General features: G+C 42.4%; 1 protein-coding gene and 1 long non-coding RNA gene across 2 annotated transcripts in view; one reads left to right on the top strand and one right to left on the bottom strand.

Moving 5' to 3' along the window:
* LOC310826606 overlaps positions 1-21,781 on the top strand; it is a 230,649-nt gene that overhangs the window by 69,521 nt on the left and 139,347 nt on the right. The gene's annotated exons all lie outside the window — the stretch shown is intronic.
* TBC1D22A (TBC1 domain family member 22A) overlaps positions 1-21,781 on the bottom strand; it is a 118,301-nt gene that overhangs the window by 51,355 nt on the left and 45,165 nt on the right. Inside the window, exons 9-10 of the mRNA XM_083701553.1 lie at positions 8,646-8,752; positions 3,628-3,703 (exon numbers count right to left, since the gene is read on the bottom strand). Of these exons, the coding sequence (XP_083557679.1) occupies positions 3,628-3,703; positions 8,646-8,752 (183 nt within the window). The remainder of the gene's footprint in view (positions 1-3,627; positions 3,704-8,645; positions 8,753-21,781) is intronic.

Consider the following 21,781-nt stretch of genomic DNA (forward strand, 5'->3'; position numbering starts at 1 on the left):
GAAAAAACAAATGCCCAGAGCGAGGATTTATTCCAGTAAGGTTATGGATAAAATTCTGTCCTCACTTGAAAATCAAGAATGCAGAAACTCTGAGACATCCACCAATGTTAAGTGACCCTTTCAGAACTTGCCAGATCATGGTCCTTAAAAGAGAGGTATTTTAATAGAAAACAACAGAGGAAGAAAGGGGTTAGGAAAGAAAAAACTGTTTATAGATATTTTTTTAAAACTGTATGCATTAACATTAATAGAAATAAAGGGCTCAATCCAAAGAATTCCCTTCCATTCATCATCTGCAGGGCAAAATGGAAAAGGCAATTTCTCCTTCCCCCTGCGCTACCTCTGATGTTGTTCTGGAGGGTTCCCAACCCTATAAAGCAGATTCAGCAGGTGAAAGATGCAGGAGGATTGGTGAAAAATCATTCCCCCTTTCAATCTTCAGGAGGGTTATATAATCCAGCAGTCCTGAGACCATTGGATCTGATACAGAGTAATATGCGTATTCAGAATCATTTAATTTTTGAGAACAAGAGAGAGAGTTGGGTGGCTGAATACCTAAAATCTCAGCTACATGAAAATCTTCATTTAGGCTCAATTTTTGCCTAGGGGCACCTCTCACTTCCATTCTTTGGGAAAGCAGCTTCCCAGTATGAACCAGGAACCTATGAAAATGACTGAAAAAACAATGAGACCGTTCTATCTAACATATATGTGCATGTGTGTGAGTCCTGTTCCAGCCATTCCATTCTATTCCACTTCCCCTCAACCTTCTACTCAGTTGCCAATGTTTTTTCCCCTTTTCAGGTACTCAATGCCATTGAGTTATTATGGGTCTGCTCAGAGGGTTTTTCCCATTTTTTTATATATACTCTGCAAACGTCTTGAGTGATTCCAAGTCTACTCATACCTCTTCTTTTGTGTATGGATGCTGTACTTTTGCTTATTGAGGCATGGATATACAAGTAGGATACTGCAACCAAATGTTGCACGCTGGAGTGCTTCTGCATAGGGTTCCAGCCAGTTCCCATCCACCCTATGTTTCCTCCTCACTGCCTCCCTCAAAAAAAAAAAAAAAACCTAGTCAGCTGGCATTTCATGCCCACTGAGCATGTTCAGTCCTCACTGTAAAACAACCTAAGCCCCCAGCCCTGCTTTTCTGACAACAGAGAGAACTGGGGACTAATGGATCAAGCTCTGATTCTACTGCATTTTACTTTGCCTTCTCTTCCCATTAGGCACTGCTTGAGATTTTACCTTTAACTGATTGCAACATCTGAGAACTGGAAGGGAGGCATCTATATTCCCCCATCACACCCTGAGTCTGCCACTAGGGCTGGGTTTCTGAGAGACAGCAGCACCAGCCACTGAGAAAGTCCCAAATGGCATTTGTCGGACCATCAGATAATGTGTGTTTGTGTGCATGTGACTTGTACACACCCGTGCCATGCTGCAGTGACGGTTGCTTCACTGTCTGTTTTAACATGCTGAAAGTACATTGCAAACCGCTTTGAGGATTTCAATCACTAGGTGGGATGTAAAGACTGCTAAATAAATAAACTTATTAAAACCACAGATCAGTCACCTTTCCGTTCTGCCAACGGGCTTTTCTGGCTGCTGGTTATCATCAGCTTAACTTTGTGACAGGTGCAGAAGTTGCAGGGAAGCTAAGTAGCTGGTGGAGGAAAGATCTTATCCTTTGAGAATAAAGCCATATTTTCCGGTTGACTGGCTACATCTAATAACCAAGCCATAAATATTTCCAACCTCACATATTTTAAGCAAACATCAGGGATGATTAACATAAATATTATTTATCACTCCACTTTTTCATTAAAGCACTTTTCCATTTAACATTCCCGCACCCCACTCACACCCTCTTTCCATCTTAGATTGTTCTAGCAGAGCATATTTGTCACCATGTATCAACCTCCTGTTCTTCTTAATTTAAGCCTTGCTATCTTCATTAACCAGTTATGTTAAGGCGTGCAGTGATTGTTCCTTATGTACAAAAAAGCTTTTCCGATGGTTTGGGCAAGTACATAATGCAAGATTCCTACCAACACGCACATACACACAGAGAAAGCTAAATAAAAATAAAAATAAATCTCTGTCTTCCAGAGTTTGTCCTACGGCTGCAAGAGCAGGAAACCAGGAGGCTTCTGAATATTCCACCCATTCCTTTAACTCAGGGCTAGAGCCATATTTAATTTCAAGCATGGGTAAATTTCCAACCAGATCTCTGGGTTGGAGTACAAGGGCTAAATGAAGAGCCAGGAAACCTACTGCTTCTCTCTTGCAACTTAGAGATAGTAGCATACCTTGCCACATAATTGGACTATCCAGCTCAGTATTGTCATCTCTGATTGGAAGAGGCACTCCAAGGAAACAAGACAAGAGTCCTATCTGGAGATGCCACAGAGAGACTGAGTCTGGGACCTTTTGCAAGAAAAGTGCATGATCTACTGCTGGAAAATGGCGTTTCCCATGCAATACATTTACACCAAGGGTGTCATTTGCATGAGGAAGGATCGCACCAATGCTTTTCGCAGACAACAGCTGCTAAGTAGCAAGTTATTTGCAACTAGGCATATTAAATAGCTTTCTTTGATGGCAACTCATGCATTTCATCACCATCAGTTATGTGAATGTTCACCTCTAAGCACAGCCAATGTCACTATCAACAATCCAGATTGTTCAAATACAAGCAAGCAAATATATAAATTGTTGCAGTAAATGCTGCTGCAACAAAGCTTACACTGTGCATAATGAAACAATAGAAATCATCTTCCTAATAACTTTAGCCACTGTTGAGTTACTTGCGTAACAGCATTTTTTGACTTACACACACACACACACACATAACTGACAGGCAGTGTCACAAATATATGCTTAGTTCTGCTGGCATTGCTGTGCTCGTTAATTTAACGAACTATCAAGAGAATATGCTTAGAATGGGCAAGCACTATCTCTCAAATTTCATTTAATTAAACTCTGCTCCAGCAATATGACAGTCAGCATTTCATGATGGGAATTGTTTTAAGGATGAAGGTAGAAAATGTTTCAAAGTAGTCCTGCGAAAAACATGAAAGCATAATCTAAAATTACCCTCGCACCCGCTGTAATTTATCTCCAATATTAAAGATGTTATTTCCAAAGTTGGTAATTAATTGGATTCCACAGAGAAATTATTCAGACATTCCTGATAGCAAAACGATACACAAAGGCACAAAACATAGTGCCAAAGGACAACTATAAACAACCACTGCGACTCTCCCGAATTACTACAATCATTGAGCTTAATGTAAAATGAATGCTGGCTGGCTTTTGTATGTAGCCATTAGTCTGCAGCAAAAAAGATTGGCATTGGATTTTGATTACATTGCCTTAATAAAAAGTAATGAGAGTGGTGCATGCTCTAGTGGCTTTCCTTTAAGTGATAGAGTGCAGTAAGTTTGCAAAAGGCCACTATGCCACAAGTTGATTAAGGGTGACACCTCGCCTGAGAAAGGCCACATTATGGTAGAGACGGATCACTGCGCTGGTATTACCCAGGCAAGCTAGCAAAGTCTTCTAACTAAACTCTTTCAACCAAGCCGCGTCCAGTCTCGCTTAGTTTTCAAAACGTACCGTCAATTCGGCTAACCAGTTCTTCCAGCATTTTCACTTTCTTCTGAATACCAGGCTGAGCAAAGGTGTAGTTATCCTAAGGAGACAAGATCATAAAGCAAGCATGTTGACAAAGAGATATGAACACAGTTGCTTCAAAAAAGAAACAGCTGAATCAATGTCTTGCTGGCAGCTGACTTCAACCTTGCAGAGTGACCAGCTGAGAGTGGGTAAAATTACCATTCAAAACACAGTAGGTATCTCAACAGAGGCTCTGTCCGACTTGCTTAAGTAAAACATGTTGTCTAACGTGCGTATCAATAACAAACAGAAACATGTCTATTAGGAATTATCATGCAAAGATGGCCATGGTTCGTTGCTAGATTATTTCTTTTCCTTTCAGTGGCTGTGGGGAGAGACATGATAAACTCCGCACAACATCAGACATTCCCAAGAATGCACACCTTACAAAGGAATAAAGAACCTGTAGCACCCCGAGTATTGTTGGACTACAACTCCCATCACCCCAGCCTTTGGTGATCCTGGTTAAGGTCATATGAGGAATCCAACATCTGGAGGGGCACAGGTAACCCACCGCTGTGTATTTTTAAAATCTGGAAACTTCCCGGTTGATAAATTCCACAGCATAACTTTCCGCCATGGGTAGCAAACCTGCAGGCCATATTAGGCTGACCACACCAGCCCCCCACTTCCCTAATGTAATCTACTAGACTTCCCTTTGATTCCCGCTTCTGAAGCTCCCTGGGATTGGAGGGGGCAAATTCAAAAGCTCTCACTGGCTCACATCTGGGTGGGATTGGGAAACATTGCTGCTTCTCCCAGCTCACCAGATCTCTCATCTCCACTGAGGAGCTGAGACAGGCAGCAGACCGCCAAGCTCTCCAGCCCAGTCCCACACCAGGATGTGCGCTGTTATCCAGGTCACTCACTAGGTCAGCAGAGGAAAAAGCAATTCACATCCCATAACAGCGCACATCCTCATGTGAGCATGTTGTGTGTGAATGCAAGTGTGTGCAACATGTCTGCAGCATATGCCAGCTGTAGCTATCTACAAATAGGTTCTTAAATTTTGCTACCCCCAATTTATTGGGGGTAATCAGAAAGGGATCAGACCAGACCAAAAATAAAATAAATTGGATAAATTTATTTCCATCAGTAAACAAAAATGAAGAAAATATACAAACTTGGCAAAAACTGAAATATAATAAAATGTATGAATAAAATATAAGAAAGCAATTCATAAACGGAAAACAGTATTAAATAGGCAAACAGCATGTATATTAATAAGCCATAAAACTTCTACCAGTCCAAACTTGTTAAAAGCTTACTAAATTCCTAGCCTTATAGCAGTAACCTACAGATTAAGGAAGGGGAGGGGTTATAGCTACAATTTCCAAGCAGGGATCCATGAAACTAGCTTCTGTGGTCTCAGGAGGAAGTTAAGAAAGCTGAGTCTAGGATCTAGCGTATAGGATCAAGCATGGTACAAATGGAAACTAAACACATGCAAAAAAAAAAAAAAAGGAAAACGTTTTAAATCTGAATAGTGAGGTGTGTGCCACACAAGGGAATAAACAGAAAACGAACTCAAAGTCAAAACCTATGAAAATTGCATCTACTCAAAATTGTTCATCAGCCAAATAGTCAAGGCCCTAACAGTGAATTAAAAGAAAATGGTGAAAAGCAGCTTCCAAAACTGAAGCAAGGGATTTGCTACAAGGGAAAAAAACAAAACAAAACTCTCAAAGAGAGAGCAAAAAAAGCGAACTGGTCTCCAAAGGCTTTAGAATATGCAAAAATCTATTGGAAAAACTTGAGTCTAGGCAAAAATAAATTAAGAAAAGAAAGAGGAATGAGCTCTAGCACTGAGTACAGTCTCTCTCTGGTCCCTGCTGAAACCCAAACTTGTCAGCATTGCGATTTGTCCTTTTCTCTCAACTCATTTTTTCTCACTCAAATGCAGTTCAGTTGGTTAATGGCAGGAGATGGGACAAACACCTGCAGAAACACTTTCCCACTGTTTCTGGGCTTGATGAAATCCCAAGCCTTATCGAAGCACAGGAAAACTCAAAACAGTCACCCAGCTACTTGCAGGGACAGAGGGCGTGGGGAATCAACCCTTAAGGTGTGTATTCAGGCCTGAGCCAGTTGACCAAAGTTTTTCTTCCATTCCACTCATCTTCACCATAGAGATATTTACCCCCAAAATTGAGCTCAGTAGCAGTTGCCACACTGGTATGATGTGCCTAAAGGAGCTGGTAAATTGGAACACTGTTCTCAGGCCAAAAAGGGCTAGATTTTCCCATTTCCCTAAAATTATTTTCCCAAGAATTTGAAGCTTCATATGACCACGTGGCATACTGTAGAAGCAGTCCTTAAATAAGAAATGTGCAAGAAACTGCCTTTTCTTCAAAGTATCACATATTCTTGACAACTCATCTGTTTTCTTGATAACTTGTTATGTATAACAAGCTTAAACATTCTGCACAACACTATTTACAATTGGAGCGGAGCAAAATAGTTTTTGTGCTCTGAAAAGGAATAATGGCCACAAAGAAATTGGAAGCTCTGATGTTAAGTGGTGGAAATAATTGTACCCTGCTCCCAGGTAAGTCTGTAAGATCCAGGTTCTTTTTTCAGTGCTTCAGAACAGAATAATATTTGAGCCACATTAAAGCTTATACTCCGCTAACCACTTATCAAGCCTAATTCCCCCATCTTAAATCCTCACTGGTTGCTGCAAGACATGTTTTACAAACCAACCTTTTGACAGGAAGGCACATTCTATGCAAGATGAGGAAACTTCAGAAAGGAATGGCAACAAAAACAAAGGGAGTGTTTTAATGCGGTCAGCAACCACTTGCAGTTAGCAAAGGCACTAAGGTACACCTGTCAATAGCTTAATAAAACTGGCAGTGAAGCATAAAGCAGCCACAATCTCCCTCTGTATTCACAAATGAATCCCTCATTCATTATGAAGTAGGTGATGCTCTGTGCCGAAAGTGAAACTTGCCTCTTTAAGGCAGCTTTTTGGAGCACTTCTAAGTTATTGGCCATTCATCTTTGGACCAGTGCATATTCATGAGCTACAATTTTTGTTTAACCCGCAAGAAAAAAGGGCTTTTTCGCTGGCTAGGTTCAATTGTAATCCTTCTAACCTCCTTTGGGGTAGGTTCGCGGGTATGGCAGAAGGGGATAGGATCTGCCCATGTGATGCCCACCTGGTGGAAACGCTAGCTCACATGGCCCTTAAATGTAAAATATATGATGATCTCCACCAACAATTCTATGTATCCCAATATGGAAACCAGAGGCAGAGGTCAAATGCTTCTTATTACAGGGGAGAGACCAGGAACTCACCAAGACAGTAGCTAAGTTCCTTTATTTGATTTTTTGCAGCCGAAGTATGCTACAGGACCCTGCCCTTGCTGGAGACCCACAGAGGTGAAATAGATTGCTCGCCTCTTCTTCCCTTTGGCAAATGACTGTACTGTTGAAATGGCGACGAGATCGCATTGGCCTATTTATTCTGAATGTTTGCAAGTGATGCCAATAAAGGTTTGATGATGATATTCGTGAACATCAGTGAAGGCAATGGAAGAATCCTTTCCACAAGGTAAGCCAACCATGTGTAGTGGACTGCCATACAGACCAGGATTTCTTCTTCTTCTTTCCAGCATGTTTCCTGGACAAAACTGCGTAACTGCCCTGCTGAATGTGACCAAAGACTTATCTATAGTCCAACATCCTTTTCCCTCCACTTGCCAATCAAATGACTCTGGGGAGGTCTACAAGCAGGATATGAGGAAAATAGCCCTCTATGTTATTCCCCAACAGTTGGCATTCAGAGATGTTTTGCGTCTGATCCTGGAGATAGTGCACAGGCATCATGACTAGTTGCCATCAATAGCCTTATCCCAGATCACACTGATTTGCTACTTACAACTGCTCCTGGACTTGGAAAGCTTGACTGCAGTAACCATGCACTGTTGACTTAAAGGATAGATTACTGCAATATGCTCTACATGGGGCTGCCCTTGAAGATGTTTCAGAAGCTGCAGTTTGTGCAAAATGCAGTGGCTAAGCTGTTATATGACAACCTACCAGAAGCGTGTAACACCAATCTTGAAATAACTGTATGGTGTATGGTTGACATATAAAGCATAGGCAACCTGCCCAGGAGGGAATAAAACTCTCCAGGTGAAAATGTTCCCTCCACTCCTAGGCAACAGAAGGAGCAGCTGCAGGGAGTTTATTCCTGCCAGAAAGAAACCTGCCAGACTGCACAGATGAGAAGCAAGTTATGAAGACTGTTTGGCCTCACCCCTGACCAGAAACACTCACAATAAAATAGCAATCATATCAGAATAATCTACTTTTTAAAAAAGAAAAGAAAACTGTCGACCAACATGTGGAAAAACAGTACAGTGGTACCTCGCAAGACGAATGCCTCGAAAGACGAAAAACTCGCAAAACGAAAGAGTTTTCCGTTTTTTGAGTTGCTTCGCAAGACGGATTTCCCTATGGGCTTGCTTCGCAAGGCGAAAACGTCTTGCAAGTTTGTTTCCTTTGTCTTGCAAGTTTGTTTCCTTTTTCTTAAAACCGTGCATTCACTTCAAGGAGCAACTCATAGCACGTGGTGTGGTAGCCTTTTTTGAGGTTTTTGAAGACTTTGGTTATTTTTGAAGCTTTTCCAAAGTCCGTGCTTCGCAAGACGAAGAAATCGCAAGACGAAAAAACTCGCGGAACGAATTAATTTCGTCTTGCAAGGCACCACTGTATGTTTTCATTCAAGCTCAAGAAAGGTCGTACTAGTGCACACCAGGAAGGAGAACTAATTTCAAAATGTACCTCATAAATACCAATGTCCTGTTTATATTCCACATTTTTTAAATATGGTGGTATCTACTGCCCTATTCTACTCATCAGGTATATTCTTTTTCAACACTCTTAATGCTGTTATTGGCCACAATGCTAATCAGTTATCCCAATGGTTGGAGAAGGGGAAATCAATTTACCTGAATGCCATCAAGCAGTTTACTCATGCACCAGAAACTGTCAGCTTCAATGTTCTGCAGCACTTCGGCGGGCAGACTGGAAACATCAAAATTTTCCACTTCTTCCTCTGTTTGGTAAAAGAGAGAGGGGGAAAAGATACACCAATGAAGTGGACGGAATAAACAAAAGGTTTACACACATATACAAGATATAGCAATCACTAACCTTATCTATGAACATTAAACCATGTGACCTTTACGAAGGACTAAAAGCACTCTTCAGCTAAACCTGGTGTTTTCGAACAATCATTCACCCCTATATTAGAAATGCACAGGAACTTTAAAAAAATCAAATCAAATCCACTGTGGAAACTTAAAGGACTATGGCACACCACCATAAAAATCTGAAAATGCATGAAATCTATCCACAACTAATTCCAGCCCATTTCACATCACAACTTCCAAGGCCAACCAAGATCACCCTCTTAAGATTACGTGTGTTGAGTTAGGATTGCAAGGGCACAGAGAGATGTAGAAGTGTCCCCAAGAGAAATATCATACCTCTAGCACTTGGGGACACATATTTGCTGCAGTATACACAGAGACCCTACACTGAAGGGCAAGTTCCCGTTACGTTTTCTGCTCCAAGCCCTAATAGATCAGCAAACAAATGTGAATAGGTATCAGCAATGAATAAGTTTATCAGAATTGTAATTGCTTCAAAATTAATTGCTATAAAGTTACATTCCTCCCATAACTGCAGTCTACTGATATCCAACCCCATCCTCTGGAAAAATAATTACAGTGGTACCTCACAAGACGAATGCCTCGCAAGACGAAAAACAGGCAAGACAAAAGAGTTTTTTGTTTTTTGAGTCGTTCCGCAAGACGAATTTCCCTATGGGCTTGCTTCGCAAGACGAAATGTCTCGCGAGTTCTTGCGAGTTTGTTTCCTTTTTCTTAAAGCCACTAAGCCGCTATGTCGTTAATAGCCGCTAAGCCTCTAAGCCGTTAATAGCCGCTAAGCCGCTAATAGCCGTGCTTCGCAAGACGAAAAAACCGCAAGACGAAGAGACTCGCGGAACGGATTAATTTCATCTTGCGAGGCACCACTGTAAATGCTTGTTAAGCGGCAGTTGTTGCTTAGCTTAGATTTGCTTTTACTAGTGATGGCAAAGAAAAGATATCAAAACCAATCTTGATAGCCGTTTTTGACCAATGCTGTACTTGAGACTCTAGACTAAATTTACAATTCAATCCAGGCTAAGCAAAACCAAGTGTGCCTGACTCTGAGGGGTCTGTGGCCCTAAGATCCGTTTTCCTGCCAAACAGCAACATACCTCAATTTCCATATGCAAACCCATGGTAATAATAAAGTAATTTTTCTTATGTCACAGAGTAATGGTGCATTTTAGAACAGCTGCTGCACAGTCAGTGAGGTGAGCCCCAAGTCAGGACAAAACCAGACCTATAGTTCTGTTTTATGTTCAGAAGGCCTGGCAGGAGCAAGATCTGTATTGGCTAAGGCATGGGTATGCAAACTAAGGCCCGGGGGCCGGATGCGGCCCAATCGCCTTCTCAATCCGGCCCCCAGATGGTCCGGGAATCAGCGCGTTTTTACATGAGTAGAATGTGTGCTTTTATTTAAAATGCATCTCTGGGTTATTTGTGGGGCATAGGAATTCGTTCATTTATTTTTTTCCAAAATATAGTCCGCCCCCACCCCACAAGGTTTGAGGGACAGTGGACCGGCCCCCTGCTGAAAAAGTTTGCTGACCCCTGGGCTAGCCAATGCCCAAACCTGAATGCTCTTCAAGAAAGAAGGCGGCAACCAAGATGCTCAAGGGTTGGAAACCATGCCTATAAAGGAACAGTTGAAGGAGCTGGGTATGTTTAGCCTGAGAAAGAGGAGACTGAGAGAATATATGATAGCCATCTTCATATATTTAAAGGATTATCACATAGAAGAGGGAACACACTTTTTTTCTCCTGCTCTGGAGGGTAGGACTCAAACCAATGGCTTTGAGATTCCGACAAAATTTCAGGAAATATTTCTGACAGTGGAACGGTCTCCCTCGGGAGGTTGTAGACTCTCCGTCCTTGGAGGTTTTTAAGCAAAGGTTAGATAGCCATCTGTCATGGATGCTTTAGCTGAGATTCCTGGATTGCAGGGGGTTGGAGTAGATGACCCTTGGGGTGCCTTCCAACTCTGCAATTCTATGATTCTATTCTATGACCTGATTCACACCAGACATTTTTGCCTGGCTGGAATGCTCCCAATAATGCATTTTGCTTGTCCGGTTGGCAGACAGAAAGGAGTGTGGGTATGTACAGAAACTAACCTACTATGCAAAGGGAAAATCTACATTAATCGCTCTGCTCACTTTTGCCTCCGGTCCTCACCGCCACTATTGGCACGCAGCCCTGAGAAAGCTGCCCAGTAGGGAATGAACCTCTCAAGTTGAAAAGGGTTCCCCATCCCTGCGGAAAGGGGAAGAGAGAAACAATTCTGAGAGGCTGCGTTTGCAGATACCTCTTAGCCTGATGATCCTGTTAGGATCGTCCTTCACTTGTGTAAGACTCTGGTAGAGTCACATGCCTGACGGGCATGTTCTCTCCCTCCTGGTCAATCGTTCGGGAGCTTCAAAAGCATTCTTCAGCCCAAACATCACAGTGACTTGCATCAAAAAGCATCAGCACACTTACGATCCTGCAGAGTATTTGCAGTTTGTGTAAGAGAACTCAGTAGCACAGCATTTTGGCTAATCTACTTTATTCACATATAATACACTCGGAGCATTCTGACTTAGCTCCTTCCTCTTTCTCATCAGACAGCAAAGAGAGAAAGAACAAATGACAATAGTCCCACTTCACGGAACACAGTAATACCAAAAAAATCCTGTCTCCGTCACTTCCCACTCTGTGGAATGAAAACATACACCGTCACGTGATAGACAACAATCCCACGACTGCAAACACGGATCAAGAATCCTAACAGATCCATCTAGCATTCAAACAAAAAGAATGTCCAAAGTGTGTAAATGTTACTCCTCTGGCCTTAAAAAAAAAAAGGTTTCAAAATCTTAAGAACTACCAGTCTCCACAGTGCAATCAGAAAGTAAACTCTGGGGTGTGCTCAATCAGAGTGGTTAGTTATTTGCCCCATTTTGTCTTCTACCTCCAATTTCAGCTAAGACTGCCAATGTTCTGCTGGCTGTGCCTGTGTATTTAACTGGTTCTTATCAGGCAAGAATGAGCAGGTGGAACTCTTTCATCTTCAGCCTCAAAGACTCAACGAGGAGGAAAGGCTTCATCTGCTGGTTTCTGGGTATTATATCCTACTAGATGGCACAGGGATGCTACCAGAGAAAAAGCTGTCAGCTGTGAATTCACTAGCAGATCTGCAGAGCACAGAGGGAGAGAGTGTGTGTAGAATATGATGAGCAATCCATACAGACTCATTAAGAATACAGAATAAGGGACCATTTGAATAAAGCAGAGCGAATGCTGAGAATGGAACTGCATGAATAATGTAATCCTTTTAGAAGCAGTGTTAAGATGTCTTTTAGGGCTATCAACAAGTTTAATCCACAAACGTTGCAGCATAAGAATTAAACAGTATGTAGATTTTCTTTTCTTTTCTAAGTAGCAGGACAACATGCATCTTTGTCAATATATAGGTGGATAGGAAGATATCACTGTACAAAAAATCCCAATTATAATGTCTCACAGCAATGTCTCTCATTTTCTTCAGCTTCCTGCGGCGATTCTCATCACGCTGTCTGTGTAAGTGTGGAAGATAGCAAAATAGCTGCCTAAAGAAAAACTGCTGTGACATGCTGATCCAAGTGCTACGGTTGCTGCAAGCACTGCTGTTAGCTGCTGTTTACTCCTTCACAGAATATTATCCTATTCTTGTGAAAATCTCCTGTGAGCAAAAAAAAAGAGTAATTCATTTAGAAGGGCTTTAACAAGACGCCTTCTCCACAGGAAGCAGCAAAGCAACACAATGAAAAGTGAATTAATTACACTTTGCAAGATGCATTACTGAATGGTGAAATTGAGAGCAAGACCAGTGATGGTCTTTTGGTGGTTCAAAAGCACCAAAAAGTACAATCAAATTGTTTGCTTGCTGCCTGGATTGAAAAGACTACCACCTATACACTCCAGGATGGTCACCATCACTGATAGGTGCTAGAGATGAATTTTTACAGATTTATGAAGTCTGAAAACAGCATACAAGCTTTGCTTTCATGTTGTTGTTGTTTAGTCGTTTAGTCGTGTCCGACTCTTCGTGACCCCATGGACCAGAGCACGCCAGGCACTCCTGTCTTCCACTGCCTCCCGCAGTTTGGTCAAATTCATGCTGGTAGCTTCGAGAACACTGTCCAACCATCTTGTCCTCTGTCGTCTCCTTCTCCTTGGGCCCTCCATCTTTCCCAACATCAGGGTCTTTTCCAGGGAGTCTTCTCTTCTCATGAGGTGGCCAAAGTATTGGAGCCTCAGCTTCAGGATCTGTCCTTCCAGTGAGCACTCAGGGCTGATTTCCTTCAGAATGGATAGGTTTGATCTTCTTGCAGTCCATGGGACTCTCAAGAGTCTCCTCCAGCACCATAATTCAAAAGCGTCAATTCTTCGGCAATCAGTCTTCTTTATGGTCCAGCTCTCACTTCCATACATCACTACTGGGAAAACCATAGCTTTAACTATATGGACCTTTGTCGGCAAGATGATGTCTCTGCTTTTTAAGATGCTGTCTAGGTTTGTTATTGCTTTTCTCCCAAGAAGCAGGCGTCTTTTAATTTCGTGGCTGCTGTCACCATCTGCAGTGATCATGGAGCCCAAGAAAGTAAAATCTCTCACTGCTTTCATAGCAAGCTTCAAATCTGAGAAAGAGACCTGCTGCTGTTCTGGTGGCTGGGCGCACTAGTTTATTGATGCCATTAAATAAGCACTTCCTTCAAGGAGAACTGCCTACTGCTACCTCACAATGCACGATGCAACACTGTTTTGAGTTTCTCTGATCCTAGTTCACAACCCCTAGTTAAGGCTGTGCAGCTTACAACACAACACCATGTCAGCTTTTCCCATAGTAGCTGCGTGTTCTCCATTAATGACTGTTTTGAGCCTGAAAAGGAATGACATTTCAAAAATAATTTATATCTGCACTTCTCAAAGGTTTGGAAGTAGGACCCACTTGTAAACGAAACTCGGTAGCTTTGGAGCTCTACTCCCCCCTTTAAATGGGATGCGGGTGGGTTAAACCACAGAGCCTAGGACTTGCCGATCAGAAGGTCGCCGGTTCGAATCCCCACGACAGGGTGAGCTCCCATTGCTCGGTCTCTGCTCCTGCCAACCTAGCAGTTCGAAAGCACGTCAAAGTGCAAGTAGATAAATAGGTACCGCTCTGGCGGGAAGGTAAACGCATTTCCGTGCACTGCTCTGGTTCGCCAGAAGTGGCTTAGTCATATGATTCTATGATTCTATGCTGGCCACATGACCCGGAAGCTGTATGCTGGCTCCCTCGGCCAGTAAAGCGAGACCTTATTTTTCTTTCTTTCTTAATGTTAATAGATGTGTACATAGAATTCAAGCATGACATATATAGAGGGAGGGGGAGCCGCTCTCTTAAAAGGGCTACAGAGCAGTAATGGCATGTTGCTGTCTTGGGGTGGAACCCTGGAAATAACCCTGTCTTGGGGTGGAACCCTGGAAATAAGTGTCATGGCTCACAGTACGAACATCTGATTTATGTGCTGCTTTGAATCAGTTCACCAACTCATGTTATAAACAAGCTATAAAACATTTTCCGATTCACAACGAATACTGAATAAAATGCCACTTCTGTTTCAGTGATACTAAATCACAAAAAAGGCTTCAAGATGTGGAAGAGCAAGTAAACAATGGACTAGGGAAGATATTTTATTTTTAGATGCCATTTACTAAATGCCCTTGACCACTGCTCTGCCTTGATATATTCAGATATATTAAATTGCCAATACTTTGCTAATTAAAAGCACCTTTGGATAAGTGAAAGTGAATTCAGAAAGCTCCTTTAGTATGAACAATGAATCAAAGACTCATAATTTGTATTTTAATTTTTCATAAGGAAATACACAGCATGCAACAGACTGTTTCATTAGCATAACCTAATTACAGAGCAACTCATTATTCCACAAGTCACTGTTAATACTGTTACTAGGATTATAAATATGTTTACAAAATTGGGGAGGGGGGGGGAATCAGTCAAGAATTACATTTTGCCACAACCCTCAACTATTAAACTTTTGTAATCAATCTGTGCTAATTACTACTGAACACAGAAAGTTACTGTGGGTTCAATTAAACACTACAAAGCTAACCCTTCCATGGCTGCAATTAATTCATATTTGTTGTTTCTCAAAATGGCCTGGTTTCATTCAAATGAAAGAACTGTTTACAATTTTGTGGTTACATATACCAGGAAGTTCTATGGCTGCACAAATATGGTTTGCTATGCTGATACATCAAAACTGTACGCTTTAAGTGGAGCAGATCGCTAGGCCTACGACGTTTGCCTCACTATTTGCTAACAATTATTAGTCAATGATGCTAGGAAAGTTGCCAGATAAATCTGCTAAAATGATTTGTGCATGATTAACTACTTGCCTGCAAAAGGGACATGAACTGGACTTTCTGCTTTGCAATAAACGACATAATGTGAATACAATGTTCCACAATGAAGAAAGAGACAGTTATATGCAATAGCTGGAAACGTACAAAATATTCTCATGAGGGGATAATTCAACCAACAAGTTGCATGGATAGATGCTTGACCTCTACACCGTCTACAAATGTGCAGGAGCACATTCTGACAGGTGTATTCATGATGGAACCTGGAGATACAAAATAGGCAGCACACTCTTGAACCATGGTAAGGAATTTGGGAAGCCAATCACAAAACATTTACAGAGTAAGGAAGATGTAGGCGTTAGAGCTTTCCGAACGACAAAAACACTTCCCGCTCAAGCTCAGAGAAGAATTACTCTCAGGAGCGTGCAACATTACAAGCATGATTTGAGAGAACTAGATTGCAATCCTCTACACACTTTCCTGGGAGTAGGTGCAATTGAACTCATTGGGGCTTACTTCAGAGTAGTTAAGCATGGGACTGTAGTACCAAATTATTGTGACTTAATACCTTAAATCTGTCAGAACTGATTCCTTTCTTAAATGATGGCGCACTTTTAATATATGTGCCACCTCATTTATTTTACAAAAAGTTCAGATATAGATTTCGGTAATAAAAATAATTTATCGTTCCGTTCTTTACTTTGCATATGATAACCGTTCAGTTTTGCCACTGAGCCAAGAGAAAAGGTTTAGAGAAAAAGGACGCGGGTGGCGCTGTGGGTTAAACCACAGAGCCTAGGGTTTGCCGATCAGAAGGTCGGTGGTTCGAATCCCTGCGACGGGCTGAGCTCCCGTTGTTCGGTCCCAGCTCCTGCCAACCTAGCAGTTTGAAAGCAGGTCAAAGTGCAAGTAGATAAATAGGTACCGCTCCGGCAGGAAGGTAAACGGCATATCTGGTTCGCCAGAAGCGGCTTAGTCATGCTGGCCACATGTCCTGGAAGCTGTATGCCGGCTCCCTCTGCCAATAAAGTGAGATGAGCGCCGCAACCCCAGAGTCGGTCACGACTGGACCTAATGGTCAGGGGTCCTTTAACTTTAATGTTCATCTGCAGCAGATGCACGCAACAAAAAGCTGAAACAAGATGTTGAGTAGTACAGATTCAAATTATAGAACAGCTGGAATCGAAATATGACTAAGCGGGTCTGCAGTTCTCTCTTGAACCATTATGGCTGTTAATCCAAGGATCAAGATCTGGGACTTGTCAGTTCCTCTGCTTGCAGCCTAAAGCTTTCTTCTCTCTACAATGCATAGCAAGCATTTATGACTAGGTCTCTGACTTTTTCAAATAATGTCACTATCCAGACTTTTGGTTTGTAAACAAGATCTTGCAAGTGTAAAACATCTTGTTCTCATTGCAAGTCTTCCGGCACATTGCTCCAGCAACTTTATTTGAAAATGAGACAGGGAAATCACATCAGGCTCAATTTAAAAAATAAAAATAAAAATGAGATTTATACCAAAAGGTTTGCTAAAAACTTTCCAGTGCACCTAAATATCAAGAACTATCGTATGCAGAAGGGAAGTGTTGCATAAACAAGATATGCAGAAGAAGCTGCCGGGGTTGACAAGATATCGAACAACAGCTAGAGAGTACAACAGAGCACTGAGACTTCCACAGTCAATATGGCTTTTAGAATGAATAAACCTCACTCAAATAATTATATCCCATGAAGCTGCTCTGTTTAAGTAAGTAGGTCAAACAGCACAAAAATTACTATTTTTACTGCATGTGTGAAATGAAGTGGTACCAATTGGAGGGAACTACTCCCAACCAAATGGCCTCTTTAGTTTCAAATGCACAGCAGTTAAACATAAAGTGTTTCAAAAAGCCACAATTTCATCCAATTTTAATGCTTTATTTTTAAAAAATGAATATTATTTCAGTAAAAAAAATGGATTGAAAATAAAAACTTGCCTTCCAACAGGAGTTAGAGGAGAGGAGAGAGATGGGTTAGAGTAGAGAGAGGAGGTCTAGTAAAGGGGCTAGGAGTTAAATAGCTGTTAGAGAGAAGAATAAGTTATATCAGGCTAGAATAGGCCTTCCCAACCTGGTGCCTTCTAGATGTTTTGGATTACAACTTCCACCATTAGCATTCCTTCTAATGGAAAGAATGGCAGCAAATTGATATTGTCTACAGCTGAAGTCGATGTGTCATTTAAACTGGATCTTTCCCAGTCATCCTGAAATGATCTTGCTTATGTTGAAAGCCATTTAAAGCAGAATATACCCTAGTCCCAAAAGTGATAAAGTACTACCAAAGACTGTCATTTCTCCAGCCTGTGAGTGTTAAAATAGTAATTTTGCATTACAGCTTCTTCTTTTCCTTTCAAGATCTCACAAAAATGTCTTAACTGAGGTTTTGTAATACATACCATGTATACTCGAGTATAAGCCGACCTGAATATAAGCTGAGGCACCTAATTTTAGCACAAAAAACTGGGGAAACTTATTGACTTGAGTATAAGCCGGTTCACCACACCACAAACCTGGCGGTGGCAGCAGCAGAGGAGGAAGAACAAGCAGCCCAAAAGGGCTCCTTTCAGGCCACTCGTCCCTCCGCTGCCACCTCTGCCGCTCGCAAGAGCACAGCACAGCGCCTCTCCCAACCGTGACTCCTGTGCCTGCCCTTGCAAGAGGCGGGTGGCAGCGGGACCAGCAGCGAGAAAGGGCTCCTTTCGGGTCGCTCATCCCTCCGCCACCGCCTCCCGCCTCACTCGAGTTTAAGCCGAGGGGGGCTTTTTCAGCATTAAAAATGTGCTGAAAAAGTCGGCTTATACTCGAGTATATACAGTATATTTATTTCACTTTAATCGATGTAAATCTAGTTTACTTATTGAAGTCAAATGGCTGACAGCCTTCAAAATTAAGCAACTGTAAAAAGAAAAGAAATATCCATTTCTACTGAAATTGGGAATAACCTACTTGGGAATAAGTCCCATTCAACTGAATAGGACGTCTGAGAAAACCTGCACAGGATTGCACCGTTAGTAAACCAGCAGCACAATACTTTCAACCATAATTAATCAATGTTATGGTGTATCTACACCGTCTACAAATCAATTAAACAAAACATACTACTTTGAAGCATCAATAGCATATGTACAAATTCCCAATGCTGAAAATTTGTTTTATAGGCTACTGGCTCTACCACAATTAAATACGAATTTAAAACTACAATGGTGCTCCGCAAGACGAACGCCTCGCAAGACGGAAAACCCGCTAGACGAAAGGGGTTTTCCGTTTTGGAGGCGCTTCGCAAAACGAATTTCCCTATGGGCTTGCTTCGCAAGACGAAAATGTCTTGCGAGTTCCTGCGGGTTTTTTTTTCCTCCCCCCCCCTTTTCTAAGCCGCTAAGCCGCTTATCAGCTGATCCACTAAGCCGATAAGCCGCTAAAAGCCGCTAGACCGCTAATAGCGCTAATCCGCTAAGACGTCAAAGGGGTTGCTTTGCAAGACGAAAATACCGCTAGACGAAGAGAATCGTGGAACGGATTCTTTTGGTCTTGCGAGGCAGCACTGTATATAAGTTTGCTGATAATTTGCAGTAGAAGGCAATGATCTAAGCTAGTGAATCCACAGAAGAACTAATACAAAGTATTTACTTTACTTGAAGGGTTTACATGTCTTCTTTCAAAACAAAATCCCCCGCCGCCGCCCCAAGCAGCTTACAGTCAGTATTCATGCTAAGCAGAATTCAGTGTTTGTTTGTGGCGATCAGTGAGGCAACAATCTTCTGGCTTCAGTTGCCACTAGTGATACAGTAAATTGAAATTTAACACTAATAATAATAGTAATAGTAATATTTATACCCTGCCCATCTGGCTGGGTTCCCCCAGCCACTCTGGGCGGCTTCCAACAAAAGATTGAAAATACATTAAAATATCAGTCATTAAAAACTTCCCTAAACAGGGCTGCCTTCAGATGTCTTCTAAAAGTCAGGTAGTTGTTTATTTCTTTGACATCTGATGGGAGGGCATTCCACAAGGCGGGTGCCACTACCAAGAAGGCCCTCTGCCTGCTTCTCTGTAACTTCGCTTCTCGCAGTGAGGGAACCGCCAGAAAGCCCTCGGAGCTGGACCTCAGTGTCCGGGCTGAACAATTGGGGTGGAGATGCTCCTTTAGGTATACTGGGCCGAGGCCATTTAGTTTGTTTCAGCCATGGCTTGTGAAAGCTTGGAGAAGCCTGGAAAATAGTTCTTTAAAAAGAGGAGCGAGTATCTTTGGACCGGGTAAATGGACTGAGATAGACAGTGTATAATGAATAGTATCCAAGCACACAGTGCAATGCCATCATTGTACATAATGTGCAAAAGCAGTAAACAAACCCACAGACATGAGTAGCAACAACCCAATTTATCATAATTTTGTTAATTGGATTTCCTGAAGAGGAGGAGATTTTGGCAGTAATAAGGAAAATGATATTGCTGGAATAAAGACACGTCTGATTTTTCATCAATGAGATGTTTCTAGCGCTGATTAAGATGCTGCAGACATACAATATAAACCATCTCTAGTAGCACTGGAATGTAAAATCAGCAGAATATAGGCAAATAGGTAATTTGCTAATATGATTTTGGACAATTCAGAGTTCTTCAAGACTAACTTAATTAGCAATCCCATATTACACTGACATAGCAGTCAGCCATTGCCCCTGAATAGAAAGAAAACACATATATATGTGCTGCACAAAAATGTACTCCTGGATAGGCTTTGAAAATAAGAGGAACAATGGATGATTGCGAATTGAAGAAAAGGTACTGAAAACAAAATACCAAATAAACCTCCGATTGGTATATCCAACATGTAGAATACTGCATACAACTGTGGTTGTGCTACTGAGTTGGAAATAGCATAGCCAGGAAATACAGAAAAAATAGCAGCTTAAGCTGGCAGTTGGTTCGTATTTTTTAAAGGTAAAGGTACCTCTGCCCATACGAGCCAGTCTTGCCAGACTCTAGGGTTGTGCGGTCATCTCACTCTAGGGGCCGGGAGTCAGCGCTGTCCGCAGACACTTCCGGGTCACATGGCCAGCGTGACAAGCTGCATCTGGCGAGCCAGCGCAGCACAAGGAACGCCGTTTACCTTCCCGCTGGTAAGCGGTCCCTATTTATCTACTTGCACCCGGGGGTGCTTTCGAACTGCTAGGTTGGCAGGCGCTGGGACCGAACGATGGGAGCGCACCCCGCCGCGGGGATTCGAACCGCCGACCATACAATCGGCAAGTCCTAGGCGCTGAGGTTTTACCCACAACGCCACCCGCGTCCCCTTCGTATTTTTTACAAAATAGTATTTAAGCAAAGTAAAGGTAAAGGGATCCCTGATCATTAGATCCAGTCGCGGACGACTCTGGGGTTGCGGCGCTCATCTCGCTTTACAGGCCGAGGGAGCCAGCGTACAGCTTCCAGATCATGTGGCCAGCATGACTAAACTGCTTCTGGTGAACCAGAGCAGCACATGGAAACACCATTTACCTTCCTGCCGGAGTGGTACCTATTTATCTACTTGCACTCTGATGTGCTTTTGAACTGCTATGTGGGCAGGAGCTGGGACCGAGCAACGGGAGCTCACCGAGCAACGGGAGCTCACGCGGGGATTCAAACCGCCGACCTTCTGATCAGCAAGCCCTAGGCTCTGTGGTTTAGACCACAGCGCCAACCCCCGTCCCTATAATATTTAAGTACCTAGGGCTTTTAGGGTCATTTCTGATGCTATGTCAGGATAGGAAGCCTGTGGTCCTCTGGATGTTATTGACTCCCAATCAAGGCCATCAGCATGGCTAACAGTAGGAAGATGATAGGAAGATTCCCTATAGCTGGTGTAAGGAAACCTGTATATTTGTGTGATGCATGTTTATGGCAAGGGTTGGAGAATCTGTCACCCTCCAGATGTTGCTGAACTTCAGCTCCCATTATCCTTGAGCATTGGCTATACTGGCTGGAGCTGATGGGAGTTGCAAACCATCAACTTCAGGCGCACAGATTCTGCAGTCGTTCCCGAAGCAATGATAATATGTCTCTATAGTCGTGGTGCTAACTACCTTAAAGTTGTGGTTACTATCTGTTCCGCCCGCACCTTGTGGAGAGGAAGTCTTGCTTCATCTTTGGCGCTGCACTTTAGACAAGTGCCACCCTCTAAATTCCAGGCTTCAAAGAAAACAGAGGCTCATCTTTACCACCACACAACTTCAGAGATTCTGTCAAGATGCAAAGTGTTCTACTGCTTTCAAGTACTTCTGAAGCCCAGCTGGCACTGACTAGAAAATATGGCAACCTAGGGAGCACATTTGTGGACTCTGGCCATTTCAAGAACAGCAGCAGTGAGAAATTGCGCAGAGGTATGGTTCTCCCATCACCACACAAGATTTTTAGTTGTGGTCTCAAATGTGCTATATAGAACAAGAGTTCGAGGTAAAAAAACCCAAAGATGCCATACTATAATCATGGGGGGGGGGGATGCTTCCTAATATAAAACTATCCATAACT

This window comes from Podarcis gaigeae (genome assembly GCF_964106915.1).
Source record: "Podarcis gaigeae genome assembly, chromosome: 10".
Lineage (NCBI taxonomy): Eukaryota > Metazoa > Chordata > Lepidosauria > Squamata > Lacertidae > Podarcis > Podarcis gaigeae.